This window comes from Zophobas morio, unplaced genomic scaffold, assembly GCF_036711695.1.
Source record: "Zophobas morio isolate AGI-343-1 ecotype UQ-CSIRO unplaced genomic scaffold, CSIRO_AGI_Zmor_V1 ptg000030l, whole genome shotgun sequence".
NCBI classification, from domain to species: Eukaryota; Metazoa; Arthropoda; class Insecta; order Coleoptera; family Tenebrionidae; genus Zophobas; species Zophobas morio.
In genome coordinates, this window is record NW_026972135.1 from 11085957 (window position 1) to 11103066 (window position 17110).

General features: G+C 33.7%; 2 protein-coding genes across 2 annotated transcripts; one reads left to right on the forward strand and one right to left on the reverse strand.

The window, feature by feature from the left end:
• Positions 1-500: 500 nt before the first annotated feature.
• LOC135138262 (small nuclear ribonucleoprotein Sm D3) lies at positions 501-1310 on the reverse strand. Its single transcript, XM_064068200.1, has 2 exons — positions 833-1310; positions 501-781 (listed from the first exon to the last, which is right to left on the reverse strand). The coding sequence occupies exons 1-2, from the start codon at positions 1140-1142 to the stop codon at positions 678-680; spliced, it is 414 nt and encodes a 137-aa protein (XP_063924270.1). The 5' UTR covers positions 1143-1310; the 3' UTR covers positions 501-677.
• A 10407-nt stretch (positions 1311-11717) lies between these two features.
• Positions 11718-13173, forward strand: Dpit47 (DNA polymerase interacting tpr containing protein of 47kD). Its single transcript, XM_064067679.1, has 4 exons — positions 11718-11936; positions 11993-12750; positions 12793-12954; positions 13011-13173. Exons 1-4 carry the CDS (start codon positions 11802-11804, stop codon positions 13093-13095), a joined length of 1140 nt encoding a protein of 379 aa, XP_063923749.1. The 5' UTR covers positions 11718-11801; the 3' UTR covers positions 13096-13173.
• Positions 13174-17110: the final 3937 nt, after the last annotated feature.

Genomic DNA, 17110 nt, shown 5'->3' on the forward strand with positions numbered 1-17110 from the left:
CTTTTTCTTTAAATATACCTCTTAGTGCCTAAGCTACATTATGTCACACTGAAAATGATTCTGGAAAAAGTGGAGTTAAAATCTGAAATATCCAAGCACCTGATAAAAATCCTACTACTCTGATTTGGCCTACTTGGTGCTAACTTGAACAATACAATCAGTCTAAGAATAACAACAAAGACCCTAGAAACCCTTGCTTTTTATTTTTTTGACAGATTTGTCCTTGGTATGAGTCATTAGTGCCCCACTAAAAATGCAAGTTACTGTTGTCATTCTTTTTTTTTAACACATTAATTAGGCTTCCATCTGTAATTCATTTATATTGAAAATTTGCCACACCTTGATATCTAGTAAACTGATTAAAATGGTGGTCACTGAAGAAAAAATATTTAGATTCATTCATTTAGCTTCCCTGAAATGTAACTAATGAATATCTCAATAAATCCTTAAATGTCAACACTAAGCCAGAATTCATAAAGGAGCAAATTAAATACTAACCCTTCCACGGGACACTTCCCCTTCTATTTGAAAAACTGTACAAATTTATTTTTATAACTTACTCCTAGTTCATACTCCATAAAATTAACACCTATTTCGCAGTCCAGCACGACCTCAGTCTGCTCATATTCTTAACCAAATCTTCACACAACTTATAATTTATTTACAATCTTCTTAAATTATCGCCCTCTTGCTCCCGCAGCCCCTTGTGCCGGATTCTGCCACGCGCCGCCTCTGCCGCCCCTCACAGCCGGATTAGTTCCACGACCCCGACCTCTAGCAGCTAAAAACCACAAACATCAGCAACAAAACTCCAAAACAAGCTTCGCCCTACCTTGTGCACGTAAAATCGCAGACTTCCCTCTGCCAGCAGTCCCCGCTTTCGTCTGTTTTTTAAACATGGGGGCGTTCTTCAACATGTCCGGCAGGATAAGAAACCTGATTTTCGAACCTCTGATGTACACATTTTCCAGTTGCGCCACCCTTCCGTCTCTGTAAGTGACTGTGATTTGAGTCATTTGGCAATTCATGTTGTCTTCAGCTTCGATCAGTTTTCCCCGGTAAACTTCGCCGGTTATGGTTTCGCAGGTTACGATGTGGCCTTCGGCTTCGTGGAGGACTTTAATAGGGACGCCGATTGACATGTTGGGAGGTTATTTTACACTTTCGGTGAAAATGGACGGGGTTTATTTGGTGGATTTGGGGATGATTGAAGATTTTGGTTTCTAAACGTATAGCAAACGAAAGTGACGCTAATTTTTTGACGTTTGGTTGTTGTTGGTTAGTTGGTTATGGGGCATTGAACCAATCACGAGGCTCGGTTTTTGGCAGTGGCGCCCTCGAGGAATTGTTTGGGAAGTACTAATTTTAAATGGACCAATGAAACGGTCTGTTGTGGTAGAGTGGCGCCACCGTTAGACGATTGTATAAAGATTAACAGTGGCGTAACATTGATGAATACAGTAAACAAAATTAAGATCTTTTTACGAGATTTATTTAAAAATGTATAATAATAAAATTAACATAAGATACTGACTAGTCTAACTAAAATGATGATAACAGAAATTTAAAAAAATGTGAAATTAGTTTATGCAAATTCTAGCCCTCTACCCTCTAGGGGAGGTTGGGACCATCTGAAACTGAGGAATCTTCCAAAGACATCGGTGCTCGAATCCACATTTTTTATAATTTAAAATGAAGTTAAATTTTGGCCTTTTAGGCGCCGGTTTAAATTTTTCCCATGCTGGTTCAGCAAATCCCATCCTTCCCTGATCCCGGGACTCCAAGATTCTTTCAAATTACTTCAAAAATTAAACACATGGAGTTCTTGGGATTCTTTCTAATTCCCTTAAACACAAGTCAAACGAGTTTCCGAAATTCTTTCAAACTACTTTAAAAACCAAGCATAAGGGGTCCCCCCCGAGCCCGAGATTCTTTCAAATTATTTCAAAATCAAAACAAAAGCGGTCCCCAAGATTCTTTCAAACTACTTCAAAAACCAGACACAAGAGATCGCCGAGATTCTTTCAAAGCACTAAAAAACAAAACAAAAGGTGTCCCCGAAATCCTTTCAAACTACTTCAACACCAAAACAAAAGGAGTTCTCGGGATTTTTTTCAAACTACTTCAAAAACAAAACACAAGGGATCTTCGAGATTATTTAAAACTACGTCAAATGTCAAAACCACGCACAAGTGGTTCCCGCAATTCTTTCAAACTACTTCAAAACCAAAATAAAAGCGGTTCCCAAGATTTTTACAAACTAAGTACTTCAAAAACCAGACAAGAGGTTTCCGAAATTCTTTTAAATTACTTACTTAATCAAAAGGGATCCTCCAGATTCTTTCAAAATACTTTAAAAACAAAAAAAAAATGATCTCCAAGATTCTTTCAAACTAATTCAAAACCAGGCCAAAGTGGTCCCCGAGATTATTTCAAACTATGTATTTTAAAACCAAAATAAATGCGGTCCCGAAGATTCATTCAAACTAAGTATCTACTTCAAAAGCCCGACACAAAAGGTCCCCGTGATTCTTTCAAATTACTTCAAAAACTAAATACATGGTGTCTTTAAGATTCTTTCTAATTAATTACTTCAAAAACAAGACAAGAGATCTGCGAAATTCTTCCAAACTACTTCAAAAACAAACCGAAAGTGATCCCCAAATTTTTCAAACTATGTACTTCAAAAACCAGGCACAAGAGGTCCCCGAGATTTTAACTACTTCAAAAACCAGACGTAAGAGGTTCCCGAGATTTTTTTAAAACTACTTCAAATACAAAATGATAGCTTTCCTCAAGATTCTGTCAAACTACTTCAAAAACCAGGCACAAGAAGCCCCCGAAATTCTTTCAAATTACTTCAAAAACTAAATACATGGAGTTTTTAAGATTGTTTCTAATTAATTACTTCAAAAACAAGATAAGGGATCCCCTAGATTTTTTTCAAACTAAATCGAAAACCAGACAGAAGAGGTTTCCGAGATTCTTTTAAACTACTTCAAAAACAAACAAAAAATGTCCTCCAGATTCTTTCAAACTATGTATTTCAAATACCAGGCACAAGGGATCCTCAAGACGTTTTCAAACTACTTCAAAAATCAGACAAAAGAGGTTCGCGAAATTCTTTTGAACTATGTACTTTAAAAACGAAATAAAAGTTATCCCTAGAATTCTTTCAAACTACTTAAAAGAATCGAAATTCTTTTAAACTACTTCAGAAACAAAACAAAATATATACTCCAGGTTCTTTCAAAATACTTCAAAAACAAACAAAAGGATCCCCAAAATTCTTTCAAACTACTTCAAAAACCAGACAGAAGGGGTTCTCGAGATTCTTTTAAAATACTTCAAAAAGAAAATAAAAGTTATCCCTAGAATTCCTTCGACTATGTACTTACTTCGAAAACAAAACAAAAGGAATGCACAGATTCTTTCAAAGCACATGCTTCAAAAACAAAAAAAAATCCCCAAAATTCTTTCAAATTCATTCAAAATCAGGCACAAGTGGTCTCCGAGATTCTTTCAAAATACTTCAAAACCTAAATAATAGCGGTCCCCAAGATTCTTTCAAACTACTTCAAAAACCAGACACAAGAGTTCCTCGAGATTCTTTCAAATTACTTCAACAACTAAATACATGGTTTCTTTAAGATTCTTTCTAACTAATTACTTCAAAAACATGACAAAGAATCTGGGAAATTCTTTTAAACTACTTCAAAAGCAAAACAAAAGTGGTCTACAGATTCTTTCAAACTATGTACTTTAAAAACCAGGCACAAGAGGTCCCCAAGTTTTTAACTACTTCAAAAACTGGACGGAAGAGGTTCCCGCGATTCTTTTAAGGCACTTCAAAAACAAAACAAGAAGGGCTTCCCAAGATTCTTTCAAACTACTTACTTCGAAAACAAAACAAGAATGATCCTCGAAATTCTTTCAAACTACTTCAAAACCAAAATAATAGCTGTCCCCAAGATTCTTTCAACTACTTCAAAAACCAGACACAAGACAAAAAATAAATACACGGAGTCTTTAAGATTTTTTCTAATTAATTACTTCAACAACAAGACAAGGGATCTGCGACATTCTTTCAAACTACTGCAAAAGCAAAACAAAAGTGATCCACAGATTCTTTCAAACTATGTGCTTCAAAAACCAGGCACAAGAGGTCCCCGGGATTTTTTTCAAACTACTTCAAAAACTAGACGGAAGAGGTTTCCAAGATTCTTTTAAACTACTTCAAAAACAAAACAAAAGGAGTCGTCTTCAGGATTCTTTCAAAGTACTTAAGTACTTCAAAAACAAAAAAAAGGATCCCCAAGATTCTTTCAAACTAAATCAAAACCAGGAACACGTGGTCCCCGAGATTCTTTCAAACTACTTCAAAAACAAGTACACGAGTTTCTCGAGATTCTTTCTAATTAATTACTTCAAAAACAAAACAAGGGATCTGCGAAATTCTTTCAAACTATTTCAAAAATAACACCAAAGTGGTCTCCAGATTTTTTCAAACTATGTACTTCAAAAACCAGGCACAAGAGTTCCCCGAGTTTTTAACTACTTCAAAAACTGGACGAAAGAGGTTCCCGCGATTCTGTTAAGCTACTTCAAAAACAAAACAAGAAGGGGTCCCAGGATTCTTTCAAACTACTTACTTCGAAAACAAAACAAGAATGATCTTCTAGATTATTTCAAAATACTTCAAAAACAAAAAAAAAGATCCCAAGATTCTTTCAAACTACTTCAAAACCAAAATAATAGCGGTCCCCAGAATACTTTTAAACTACTTACTTCGAAAACAAAACAAAAGGGATCTTCCAGATTCTTTCAGAATACTTCAAAATAAAAAAAAAGATCCCAAGTTTCTTTCAAACTAATTCAAAACCAGGTATAAGTGGTCCCCATCATTCTTTCAAACTACTTGAAAAGCAAAACAAAAGTGATCCCAAGATTCTTTCAAATTATGTACTTCAAAAACCAGGCACAAGAGGTCCGCGAGATTTATTTTCAAAGTACTTTAAAAACTAGACGGAAGAGGTTTCCAAGATTCTTTTAAGCTACTTCAAAAACAAAACAAAAGGAGTCCTCAGGATTCTTTCAAAGTACTTATTTCAAAAACAAAAAAAAAGGATCCCCGAGATTCTTTCAAACCACTTCAAAAACAATTACATGAGGTCCCCGAGATTCTTTGTAATTAATTACTTCAAAAACAAGACAAGGGATCTGCGAAATTTTTTCAAACTACTTCAAAAACAAAACAAAAGTGGTCTCCAGATTCTTGCAAACTATGTATTTCAAAAACCAGGCACAAGGGATCCTTTAGACGTTTTCAAACTACTTCAAAAATCAAACAAAAGGGGTTCGCGAGATTCTTTTAAACTATGTACTTTAAAAACGAAATAAAAGTTATCCCTAGAATTCTTTCAAACTACTTACTTCGAAAACAAAACAAAAGGAATGCTCAAGATTCTTTTAAAGTACATACTTCAAAAACAAAAAAAAAGATCCCCAAAATTCTTTCAAACTAATTCAAAACCAAAATAATAGCGGTCCTCAAGGTTCTTTGAAACTATTTCAAAAACCAGATACAAGAGGTCCCCGAGATTCTTTCAAATTACTTCAAAAACTAAATACATGTTTTCTTTAAGATCCTTTCTAGCTAATTATTTTAAAAACATGACAAGGGATCTGCGAAATTCTTTTAAACTACTTAAAAAACAAAACAAAAGTGGTCTCCAGATTTTTTCAAACTATGTACTTCAAAAACCAGGCACAAGAGGTCCCCGAGTTTATAACTACTTCAAAAACCAGACGGAAGAAGTTCCCGAGATTCTTTTAAACCACTTCAAAAAGGGGTCCCCAGGATTCTTTCAAACTACTTACTTCGAAAACAAAACAATAATGATGCTCTAGATTCTTTCAAAATACTTCAAAAACAAAAAAAAGGATCCCCAAGATTCTTTCAAACGAATTCAAAACCAGGCCCAAGTGGTCCCCGAGATTCTTTCAAACTACTTCAAAACCAAAAATAATAGCGGTCCCCAAGATTCTTTCAAACTACTTCAAAAACCAGACAAGAGAAAAAATAAATACATGGGGTCTTTAAGATTACTTCTAATTAATTACTTCAACAACAAGACAAGGGATCTGCGAAATTCTTTCAAACTACTTCAAAAGCAAAACAAAAGTGGTCCACATATTCCTTCAAACTATGTACTTCAAAAACCAGGCACAAGAGACGTCCCCGGGATTTTTTTCAAACCACTTCAAAAATTAGACGGAAGAGGTTTCCAAGATTTTTTTAAACTACTTCAAAAACAAAACAAAAGGAGTCTTCAGGATTCTTTCAAAGTACTTACTTCAAAAACAAAAAAAAGGATCCCCAAGATTCTTTCAAACTAAATCAAAACCAGGCACACGTGGTCCCCGAGATTCTTTCAGACTACTAATATACAATTCTAATTGTATATTGTATGTTTAATGTGTGTTGTGTAGGTATGAGTTAGAATCGTTTTAGTATCAGGGTTAGCCTGCATTCTAACTTTTTGTACGCTGCTCTAGTTGTGCAATAAACTTATTCTTATTCTTATTCTTATTCTTACTTCAAAAACAAGTACACGAGGTCCCCGAGATTCTTTCTAATTAATTACTTCAAAAACAAAACAAGGGATCTGCGAAATTCTTTCAAACTACTTAAAAAACAAAACAAAAATTGGTCCTCAGATTCTTTTAAACTATGTATTTCAAAAACTAGGCACAAGGGATCCCCTAGATTTTTTCAAACTACTTCAAAAATCAGACAGAGGAGGTTTCCGAAATTCTTTTAAACTATTTCGAAAACAAAACAAAAGATATCCTCCAGGTTCCTTCAAAATACTTCAAAAACAAACAAAAGGATCCCCAAGATTCTTTCAAACTAATTCAAAACCAGGCACAAGGGGTCCCCAAGCTATTTTTCAAACTACTTCAAAAACCATACAGAAGAGGTTCCCGAGATTCTTTTAAACTACTTCAAAAACGAAATAAAAGTTATCCCTAAAATTCCTTCAAACTACTTACTTCGAAAACAAAACAAAAGGAATGCTCCAGATTCTTTCAAAGTATGTACTTACTTCTAAAACAAAAAAAAGGATCCCCAAAATTCTTTCAAATTAATTCAAAACCAGGCAGAAGTTGTCCCCGATATTCTTTCAAACTACTTCAAAACCAAAATAATAGCGGTCCCCAAGATTCTTTCAAACTACTTCAAAAATCAGAACAAGAGGTCCCCAAGATTCTTTCAAATTACTTCAAAAACTAAATACATGGTTTCTTTAAGATTCTTTCTAATTAATTACTTCAAAAACATGACCAGGGATCTGCGAAATTCTTTTAAACTACTTCAAAAACAAAACAAAAGTGGTCTTCAAATTTTTTCAAACTAACCAGGCACAAGAGGTCCGCGAGTTTTTAACTACTTCAAAAACTGGACGGAAGAGGTTCCCGCAGTTCTTTTAAACTAATTCAAAAACAAAACAAGAAGGGGTCCCCAGGATTCTTTCAAATTACTTACTTCGAAAACAGAACAAAAATGATCCTTTGGTTCTTTCAAAATACTTCAAAAACAAAAAAAAAAAAATCCCTAAGATTGTTTCAAACTAATTCAAAACCAGGCGCAAGTGATCCTCGAGATTCTTTCAAACTACTTCAAAACCAAAATAATAGCGGTCCCCAAGATTCGTTCAAACTATGTACTTCAAAAACCAGGCACAAGAGGTCGCCTGGATTTTTTCAAACTTAAAGTCACTAGATTACTAAAGTACCGCAATCGTCCGCCATTTTTAGGCAAACGAAGCCGCCAAATTTAAAATTTACAAAATAACAAAACGGTGTACTTGGTGTTTAGACACTTGTTTAGACGATATTCCGATTTTAAATTTTCGTTACTAAAATTTTTGGTGTAAAAAAATATAAAAAAAACAAGGATAATTTAAACATTTTTATTTTTTAAAGCCTCTCGCATGGCAACGCTTCTGCTATTTCTAGCAGTACAACCTTTTGTTTGAACAGTTTTTAAACTAAAATATATCCTACTCCTAACATACACTTTGACTACTTTATATAGTATGTTATGGCAATTTGGTACATTAACAAGATACTGAATGGGATGTTGCTGCAATATATTTAGAAAATCTTCTAGGCCTAATATATTATTTTTAATTTGGTTTTCATATTTTCGGTAAAGTACTTCAACGTCCTTTATATATTTAAATAAAGTTGGATGTGCGTATTGCAAAACGTTCTCTTTATATTCCTTTAATTTAAGTAATTTATTTATGTTTGTTTCGGAATGATCAGAGGTAATAAGGCTCCCAAAACATTTATCACATGTAGTAAAATTTTTTTTAATTTTATAAATGACAGCCCCTAATAAATAGTAAATACTACTCTGTAAATTCATGTCCATTTCTAAATCAACCACAATTTCCTCAGGTAGTTCAAAAGAAGAACTGCTGGCATTTTCAACTGACTTATTTAATTCGTCACAATATTGAACCACCGAGTCACCAACATCTTGTTCATAATTTCCCCTTTTTACAGTGGTTTCAAATTGCGACAAACACAGTAATCTTAACGAAACTCTGAACATGTGTGCATCAGGTACGGGTTGACGGCTTCTAATAGTCGAGAAACTGTTCTCTAAAGCATCTTGTGTCAACCGAGAGAGCATTATGTAATTGAATTTCTCTTCTTCTAAATAATGCTTTTGGAAATCTAAAGCTGTCTCGGTTGATAATAGAATGCCAGTTTGGAATGGTTTCCAGGTGCCATTGACTGTAGTTTTACAAATAAGATCTTGAACCGACCTTAAAAAACTTATGCTTTCGTCATACTCGTCTTTATTTTGGTAGGACAGTGCTAATTTATGGTAACGACTAGTCATTAACTGGAACCATTTAAAAATAACTCTAATAAACCAAGCTGTGGTCTTATGCTTCTCATCAATTTTTTTTTCACCAATATAATATAAAATCCCTGCTGCCACATCATTGTTTAGTAATGCAACGCTGATACTAACATTCATTTTTTCAAAATGAGACGGCGAAATTACATTTTGTTTTAATCTTGGGCACACTTTAAGTACATCCGCGCTATCTATTTCAAAAACCCTTTTAATAGGTGCAATAGAAATTTCGTTACAGGGTAACTTATAATGTTCTACAACTGAATGGTCCACAACAAATTTATGGCCATTTGTAAAAGCAGCAGCAATATTTTTAAAAACATGTACTGGATCTGGTGTAAAAAATAATTTTTTGTCCCCATAGCACGGATGCTTTACGAAATTTTGAATTTTAGAATATTTTCCAGCTACGATGTTTAACATTTTCCATAAGCTTCTGTTTTGCGATCCCATGTCTGATATCACAGCTTGAATAATTATACCTGCTGCATGCGCCCTTTTAATAATATCTGTTATCCGGTTGTATAAGTCTACAGGATTCACTGAATTTGCTGTGAAATCATATGCTACTATTTGTTTCCATCTAGTAGAAACCCCACCTAGCATATAAACTAACGCATGGGTTGCATTTTCATCTGTAACTTCATTTCCATTTGATAATCGAAGTGTAGTTTTACCAACTACCTGGGACAGCGAATTATCATATTGGAGGCCAGGTTTAATTGCCATCTCATCGAAGATAAGGGTAGCATGCCGTTCCTCTGGTTCAAAGGTCTCCATCTAAAAATTTAACAACATTAATCATAATGTACTGTATAATGCTATTTTGAAATAATATATATTAAATGCACATTCACCAATACTAACTTTAATTTGGAGCAGATTAAAAACATCTTCTAAAATACCTGGACGGAATTTTAGATTCCTAATTCTATGTTGCAATGTCCGAGGGCTTGGGTAGGGAAGTTTTTGTCTACGAATTTCTTCATAGCCCTTTACTCCACATGCCATATACAGCTTCAGTGCCTTAGTAATTGTCTCATCAGACCATGTTGAACCTCTACATTGATTGGTTTCCAAAAAGTGTAACTGATCTTCTGTAAAAATTTTTTCCAAATTTGTTTTACTCTTCTGTTGCAGTTTTTTTTCATAAAGTTTACACTTCCTCAATGCTGCTTTAAGTTTTTGTTTGAGTTCTCCAACAGTGTCCAAATTATCTATTGAATGTAGCCCGATGTCTTCATCTGCTCTGGAAATAAGAAAGTCTTCATCTTGTACTTCTTGTTCGTTTGTCTCATTTAATTCTGGTGTCATATTTAAATTGTCACTTTCCACCTCCCTTTCCACACTTGTGAGTCGTTTTCTCTTTTTTGTCAGCAAATCTGGATAACTATTTGGAGTGAGTAATTTTTTACCATCCTGCCTATTATTTTCGAACTGACAATCAGAAAAGTGCACCTAAAATTGATTTATTAATACAGATTAATACAATACTGGTTTAATACTTACTTGGCAAATTTGTGCCCGAGCAGGTAAATCGGAGCGATTAATTAAATCCAACCACAGTTTTCTTCTTTCTTTATTTTTATCTCCTGTAGGAATACAAAATAATCTCGCACCCTTAGCACTACTGTTTTTGCAATCAACAATGCAACAACCAGGCATCTTGATATTAACACAATTAACTAATTTAAAAAAACTATAATTCGAGATCCGCACTGAACTAGCTTAACCATAACCACAATCTTTAAACACCACTATATAAACACATGGCAGTAATAAAAAAAAACACTAAACTTGTGTTAAAATTGCGGGAAATTTAAAAATGTCCGCCATTTTCTGGCAAAAATATCTCTATCTCTTTCCAACTCATGGGTACAATGGATTGCGGTACTTTAGTAATCTAGTGACTTTATTCAAACTACTTCAAAACTAGACGGAAGAGGTTTCCAAGATTCTTTTAAACTACTTCAAAAACAAAACAAAAGGAGTCCTCGGGATTCTTTCAAAGTACTTACTTCAAAAACAAAAAAAGGATGCCCAAGATTCTTTCAAAAACAAGACATCAGAAGCAAGGGCGAAATTGGCCATCTAGAAAGGGAAAATTTTCCAGAGAATATCAATATCAAGGGATATGACAACATTTTGACCTCTTGATACCTTTGTAAGTATTATACATTCACTCATATATCTAATACTATTAGATTAGATATATGCATTCACTAAACATAAATGACAAAAGAATAAAAGAAGGCTAGTATAATAACAAATTCCCCTATATTCTTTTTAAATAAATATTAGTAGCGTTGGCGGTACTGACCAAATTTTTTAAACAAATGACAAGAGAGCTTAAATGTCAATTTATATATTGTCACTATAAGTTCACAGCGGTGGAAGCAAACGAATTTTTTTGTTTTTTTTTTGTCTGAGCTAACTGTGAATTATTGTCTAGCAAGACAAGAACTCTGAATAGATCTTCCCAAATATGCAATATGCAGACTAGCAGTTAGAATATTTATGGTATTTAGAATCCCAAATTTTATTCCTATTTCACGTAATCAATCCCTCATATCCTCAAAAATGACTCCCTAACAAGTATTGTACACTCTGTTTTTTGAAAATTTGACATTACTTGTCATTTATATTTCGTAAACAGATAATAGTAATAAGACATATTTTGTAGATTTGATTCTACTGGAAATTTAATTTTGTAAAGTAAATGTATCTTCACCGTTAATTTATTAAAATGACAAAATAAGTTACCCTTTTGTTAAAGCCACGTGCCGCCACTGGTAAAGTCAACCAATTTGTGCAAAAACATGAAATATTTTTGTTGAAATTAATTAACCGTGCTGTCTAAATGGCGAAAAAAGAAATTTCCGAAGAAGAACGTCTGGAATTAGCTGCAAAACTAGACAAAGAATTAGATGAATTCATAGATAATCTCCCTAAACGCAAAGAGGACGAACCTCTTCCGTTTGACAGATGGGAAGAAGTGAGGTTATGTCAAAAGAGTTTTTTATTATTATTAATTAATTATTCCCGTTGCAGGAAATTACCAATCACCCTTTTTTCCTAAAGGAAGTCCCCGAACCCGGTTCCGCAGTGCACCCTTTATACGAAGGCTTGCAAAAACTCAAGTACGATCCTGAAGAAAACGAGCCCGAAGAATTAGCCCGTGCCTACAAAGACGACGGAAATTTCAACTTCAAACACAAAAATTACAGAATGGCGATTATTTCGTACACCGAAGGCATCAAAGCGAAGTGTGGAAACCCCGAAGTCGAAGCAACTTTGTACAACAACAGATCGGCGTCACATTTTTTTCTAAAAAATTTGCGATCGTCGTTAATGGACGCCGAGGAGGCTTTAAAACTCAAACCTTATTACGATAAAGCTTTGACACGGGCTGCTAATTGTTGCTTCCAGTTAGAAAAATTCGACGAAGCCATCAAGTTCTGTGACAGGATTTTGGATCAAGATAAACATAACAAGGACGTGTTAGAATTGAGGAATAGTAGCGCAAATTTGGAAAAAATTAAAAACAGGGATCGTCGGAAAAAGGAACTCGATATGAGAAAGTTGAAAGAAGAAGAAGCGAATATTATAAATGCGATTGTAGGTAGAGGAATTCGGGTTCAGGGGGGGTCAGATAATTTAAGTTTGATTTCGTTGGAGCCGCACTTCCCTCAGTTGTTTGACAAGCGCGTTTCAATCGATGAAAACGAGCGCCTCGTGTGGCCTGTAATTTTTTTTTACCCGGAGTACAAGATTATGGATTATATACAAGAGTTCAACGAGGAGAACACGTAAGGTTGTGTTATTTTTACCTATAATTAAGTGATTGTTAGTTTTTTCGAGCAACTGACGCATGTGTTTGAAAATTACCCTGAGTGGGACGAAGAAAGAAAGTACAAGGCTGAGAACTTGAACGTCTATTTTGAGGATGAAAAAAAGAGAAACGTACAGGTTGACGTCAATAAAACTTTACTAGAAATTTTAAAATTAAAGGGGTACGAACTATTTGTTTGTGTATAATTTATCTGTATTGATTGTCATTATATTGCAGGCATGTAATAAAAGAGGGTACTCCCAAGTTTATTATTTTGGTGGCAAATAGTAAGGTTGAAAGGCTATTTCTGGCGCAGTCTTGAATTATTTTTGTCACAGTTTATAAAATTTTTATTACCAGTCGTGTAAGCTGAAACTTGGAATAAACCATCTGAATAATTGACCGACTATTGATTGTTGTTGTATTTTTTACATTTCATTTTAAGAAGGGGTATGAGACGAAATACGTTTTAGTTGTAGCCGTGACTTGATTGTGGCACGTGTTGCTTTCTCAGCACATACTAGTGTAATATTGAAGAGGTCTCGAGGTGGCGGCGACATAAATTATTCAATTGACGGTGGAATTGTTCAAATTGAACCGTTATTATCATAAAACCACTAGGGTGATAAATTTTTACGCGGACGTCTGAGGTGCAGAAAATGCTTTTTATTTTTTGTTGCGTCGCCGCGATGATGGAAAAAATGTTGTAAATAATTAAGGTAGCGTCTACGGCGGCCGGTATTTTTCACGGCTGGCATTTAGGTGAGTAGAGTTTATATTTTTTTAAAGGGTTGATGAATTTACGACGAGTTTCGCCTGAAAACACCGTTGAAGCGCATTTCCAGGTTTAAAAGTCCGCTTGTAATATTCAAAATTAATACACAAGTAGCGTGCAGGACGGTCAGTATTCATATTATGCCCGGGACGAGTTTGCAGAATCGTAGACAACATTTTAGTGTGCTGAGGTTGGCACCGTTTCGCCCTCGTTTCGCATTATTACATAGTTTTCGTATCCGTAATAACCTGGTAATCCCGGGTCAGTGCTAGGTACATAATAAAAACGACCACTACAACTTTACAAGTGTCTGGGTTTTCATCGATCTTCTCACGTTAGCAACACTTAAAACAAAACATAACTGGCAGGACAGTGTATAAATAGGAAAGTCTGATGAAAACAGCCACACATTTCCTGTTCCGCTGTTAAATATTCGTTCGGAATATTCAAGTGGTCAAAGGGTGATTAAAAAAATTTGTATTACAAACAAGTCTCCAATTTCAAGAAATATTTTCTAAGACATGCACAAGAAATATTCGATCACATCACGTCTTGGAAATTATTCGTGAGGAGATGTGTTCTAATTTTACTCAAAAAAGGTTTAATGACTTAGCATCAACAGATAGGTACTATGTTTACAAAATTAACGCAGCAGTAATAAAGTTAATCTTTGTAACGATGAAAATGGCCATAACTTCGGGTAATGATGCTTGTTTATTATACTGAGTGATTATAAAAGACCGCACGTCAAGTTGATTTTAGAAAATCGATCGCTGCATTTTTAATAATAAGATTTTGCCGCTTCCGTATTTTATCAAACAATTATTACCATATAAAGATAACACAAATTGGAATATTGGTTGAGTATCACCTGCTTCGGTTGTATTCAATCAATCATTTTGTAGCAAACACATTCCAAAGCTTAAAAAACTAGGTTATGATTGTTTTAACTGACATTTGTGACAGGCGTTCAGTGAGTACTTGTCGAGATCATAAGGAAGCGGCAAAATCGCGAAATTTCAAAGTCAATCGGACGTATAATTTTTTGCTTGTATGTTCGAAATACTTATAAGTAACCTAAGAAAAAAGTTAAAATCTGTACCCTTCTTAAATAATTTTGGTAGTTTGTTGAAATAACCGTCGATGAGTTTTTTAAACAAATGACAATCCTTGAATAGAGTATGTCCTTCGGTGATCACAAATTTTCTAGATTTTTTATTTTGTGTCTTTTAATGTTGCCATTACAACTATCCAGGATTAGTTTAATATAACTTTGAAACTTCAAAACTGGTTGCTCTGAAATCTTGTAAATATTTTATTTTTGTTTATATTTTAGTTTTGCCGAATAAATCGTATCCAAAATGTGCAAAATATGGTGAGTCTATACTTGTGATTCATTATTGATTCAAAATTCTGGCCGAATTTGTGGAAAGATTCCAAATGTTGTGAAAGTCCCAAATATTCTAACCCTTTCAAAGGTTTTAATAAGGCCTTATTCTAAAGGGATTTCATGGATTCCAGAAATTCCGAAGATTTCGCAGATTCCAAATATGTATTTAAAAATTGGAAAGATGATAAAAATCCTAAAGATATAAAAATGTTTAAAATTCTATCGATAGTGAAGTATCTATTCTGAAGGCTCTAAAGATTATAGAAATTCTAGTCATTGTAGATTCTAGAGATTTTAAAGATTCCAAAGTTTGCAGTGGTTTGAAAGATTCTAAAAGTATTAAAGCTCTCACGGATTACATACACTAGAAACTGAGAATTGTAAAGACGCTTAGGATTCTAAATAAACTAAAATTCTAATGTTCCAAATATAGAAAAGATCCAACAAAATGTTAAAAATTGTAAAGAACCTGGGGATACCAATAATCTTAGAAATTGCAGAAATTTTAGGCTTCATAAAACTCCTAATGATTCCCAAAGTGTTCCAAATTTCCCTAGATTGAAAGGCTCTAAAGGGTCTAAAGACTCTATGGACTCTAAGGGGTCAAAAGCTAAAATTTTGTTTCGAATACTTGAAAGATACTAAAGGTTCCAGAGAAATTCCAGAAAGCCAAAGATTCTAAAACTTGAAAAAATCGCGTGAACCAAAGACTTTAGAGAAAACAAAAATCTAAAAGTCCTAAAAATCGGAAAAATGCTTTATTTAATTTTTATAAATCCTAAAAGCACTGAATACCCTAATTATTATTTTATAAATATTGGAGACTGTAAAGATTCCAGAGATTCCAAAAATTCCAAAGATTTAGACTCTCGAGAGCTCTATGAATTTTAGAAAATCTAAAAAAATTTAGAAAGCGATGGTAGACCTAGAAATCTTGAAAATATTGGAAAAGGTTGAATTTCAAAATTCTGGTATAACTGGAGCCTGATAATTTTAGAAATTTTGGAAAACGTGGAAATTATGACCATTTTTTGTACTTCGGAAAATCTGAAAAATTGGGCTAATTTGGAAAATCTGAACATTCTGGAAATTTTGACAATTTTGCAAATCAGAGATTCCAAAAATTCCAAAGATTTAGACTCTTGAGATCTATGAATTTTAGAAAATCTGAAAAAAATTAGAAAGTGTTGGTAGACCTAAAATCTTGAAACTATTGGAAAAGGTTAAATTTCAAAATTCTGGTATAACTGGAGCCTGATAATTTTATTAATTTTGAAAAATGTGGAAATTCTGGCTATTTTGTGTACTTCGGAAAATCTGAAAAGTTGGGCTAATTTGGAAAATCTGAACATTCTGAAAATTTTGACAATTTTGCAAATCAGAGATTCCAAAAATTCCAAAGATTTAGACTCTTGAGATCTATGAATTTTAGAAAATCTGAAAAAAATTAGAAAGTGTTGGTAGACCTAGAAATCTTGAAAATATTGGAAAAGGTTCAATTTCAGAATTCTGGTATAACTGGAGCCTGATAATTTTAGAAATGTTTGAAAATGTGGAAATTCTGGCCATTTTGTGTACTTCGGAAAATCTAAAAAATTGGGCTAATTTGGAAAATCTGAACATTCTGGAAATTTTGACAATTTTGCAAATCAGAGATTCCAAAAATTCCAAAGGTTTAGACTCTTGTGATCTATGAATTTTAGAAAATCTGAAAAAAATTAGAAAGTGTTGGTAGACCTAGAAATCTTGAAACTATTGGAAAAGGTTAAATTTCAAAATTCTGGTATAACTGGAGCCTGATAATTTTATTAATTTTGAAAAATGTGGAAATTCTGGCTATTTTGTGTACTTCGGAAAATCTGAAAAATTGGGCTAATTTGAAAAATCTGAACATTCTCTAAATTTTGACAATTTTGCAAATTAGAGATTCCAAAAATTCCAAAGATTTACATTCTTGAGATCTATGAATTTTAGAAAATCAGAAAAAAATTAGAAAGTGTTGGTAGACCTAGAAATCTTGAAAATATTGGAAAAGGTTCAATTTCAGAATTCTGGTATAACTGGAGCCTGATAATTTTAGAAATGTTTGAAAATGTGGAAATTCTGGCCATTTTGTGTACTTCGGAAAATCTAAAAAATTGGGCTAATTTGGAAAATCTGAACATTCTGGAA

Coding starts and splice junctions, on each gene's coding strand:
- LOC135138262 (XM_064068200.1), bottom strand. CDS start 1,142: ATGTCAATCGGCGTCCCTATTAAAGTCCTCCACGAAGCCGAAGGCCAC. Junction 782..832: donor TGCGATTTTACGTGCACAAG/GTAGGGCGAAGC, acceptor TGTGGTTTTTAG/CTGCTAGAGGTCGGGGTCGT.
- Dpit47 (XM_064067679.1), top strand. CDS start 11,802: ATGGCGAAAAAAGAAATTTCCGAAGAAGAACGTCTGGAATTAGCTGCA. Junction 11,937..11,992: donor CGTTTGACAGATGGGAAGAA/GTGAGGTTATGT, acceptor TTCCCGTTGCAG/GAAATTACCAATCACCCTTT. Junction 12,751..12,792: donor GAGTTCAACGAGGAGAACAC/GTAAGGTTGTGT, acceptor AGTGATTGTTAG/TTTTTTCGAGCAACTGACGC.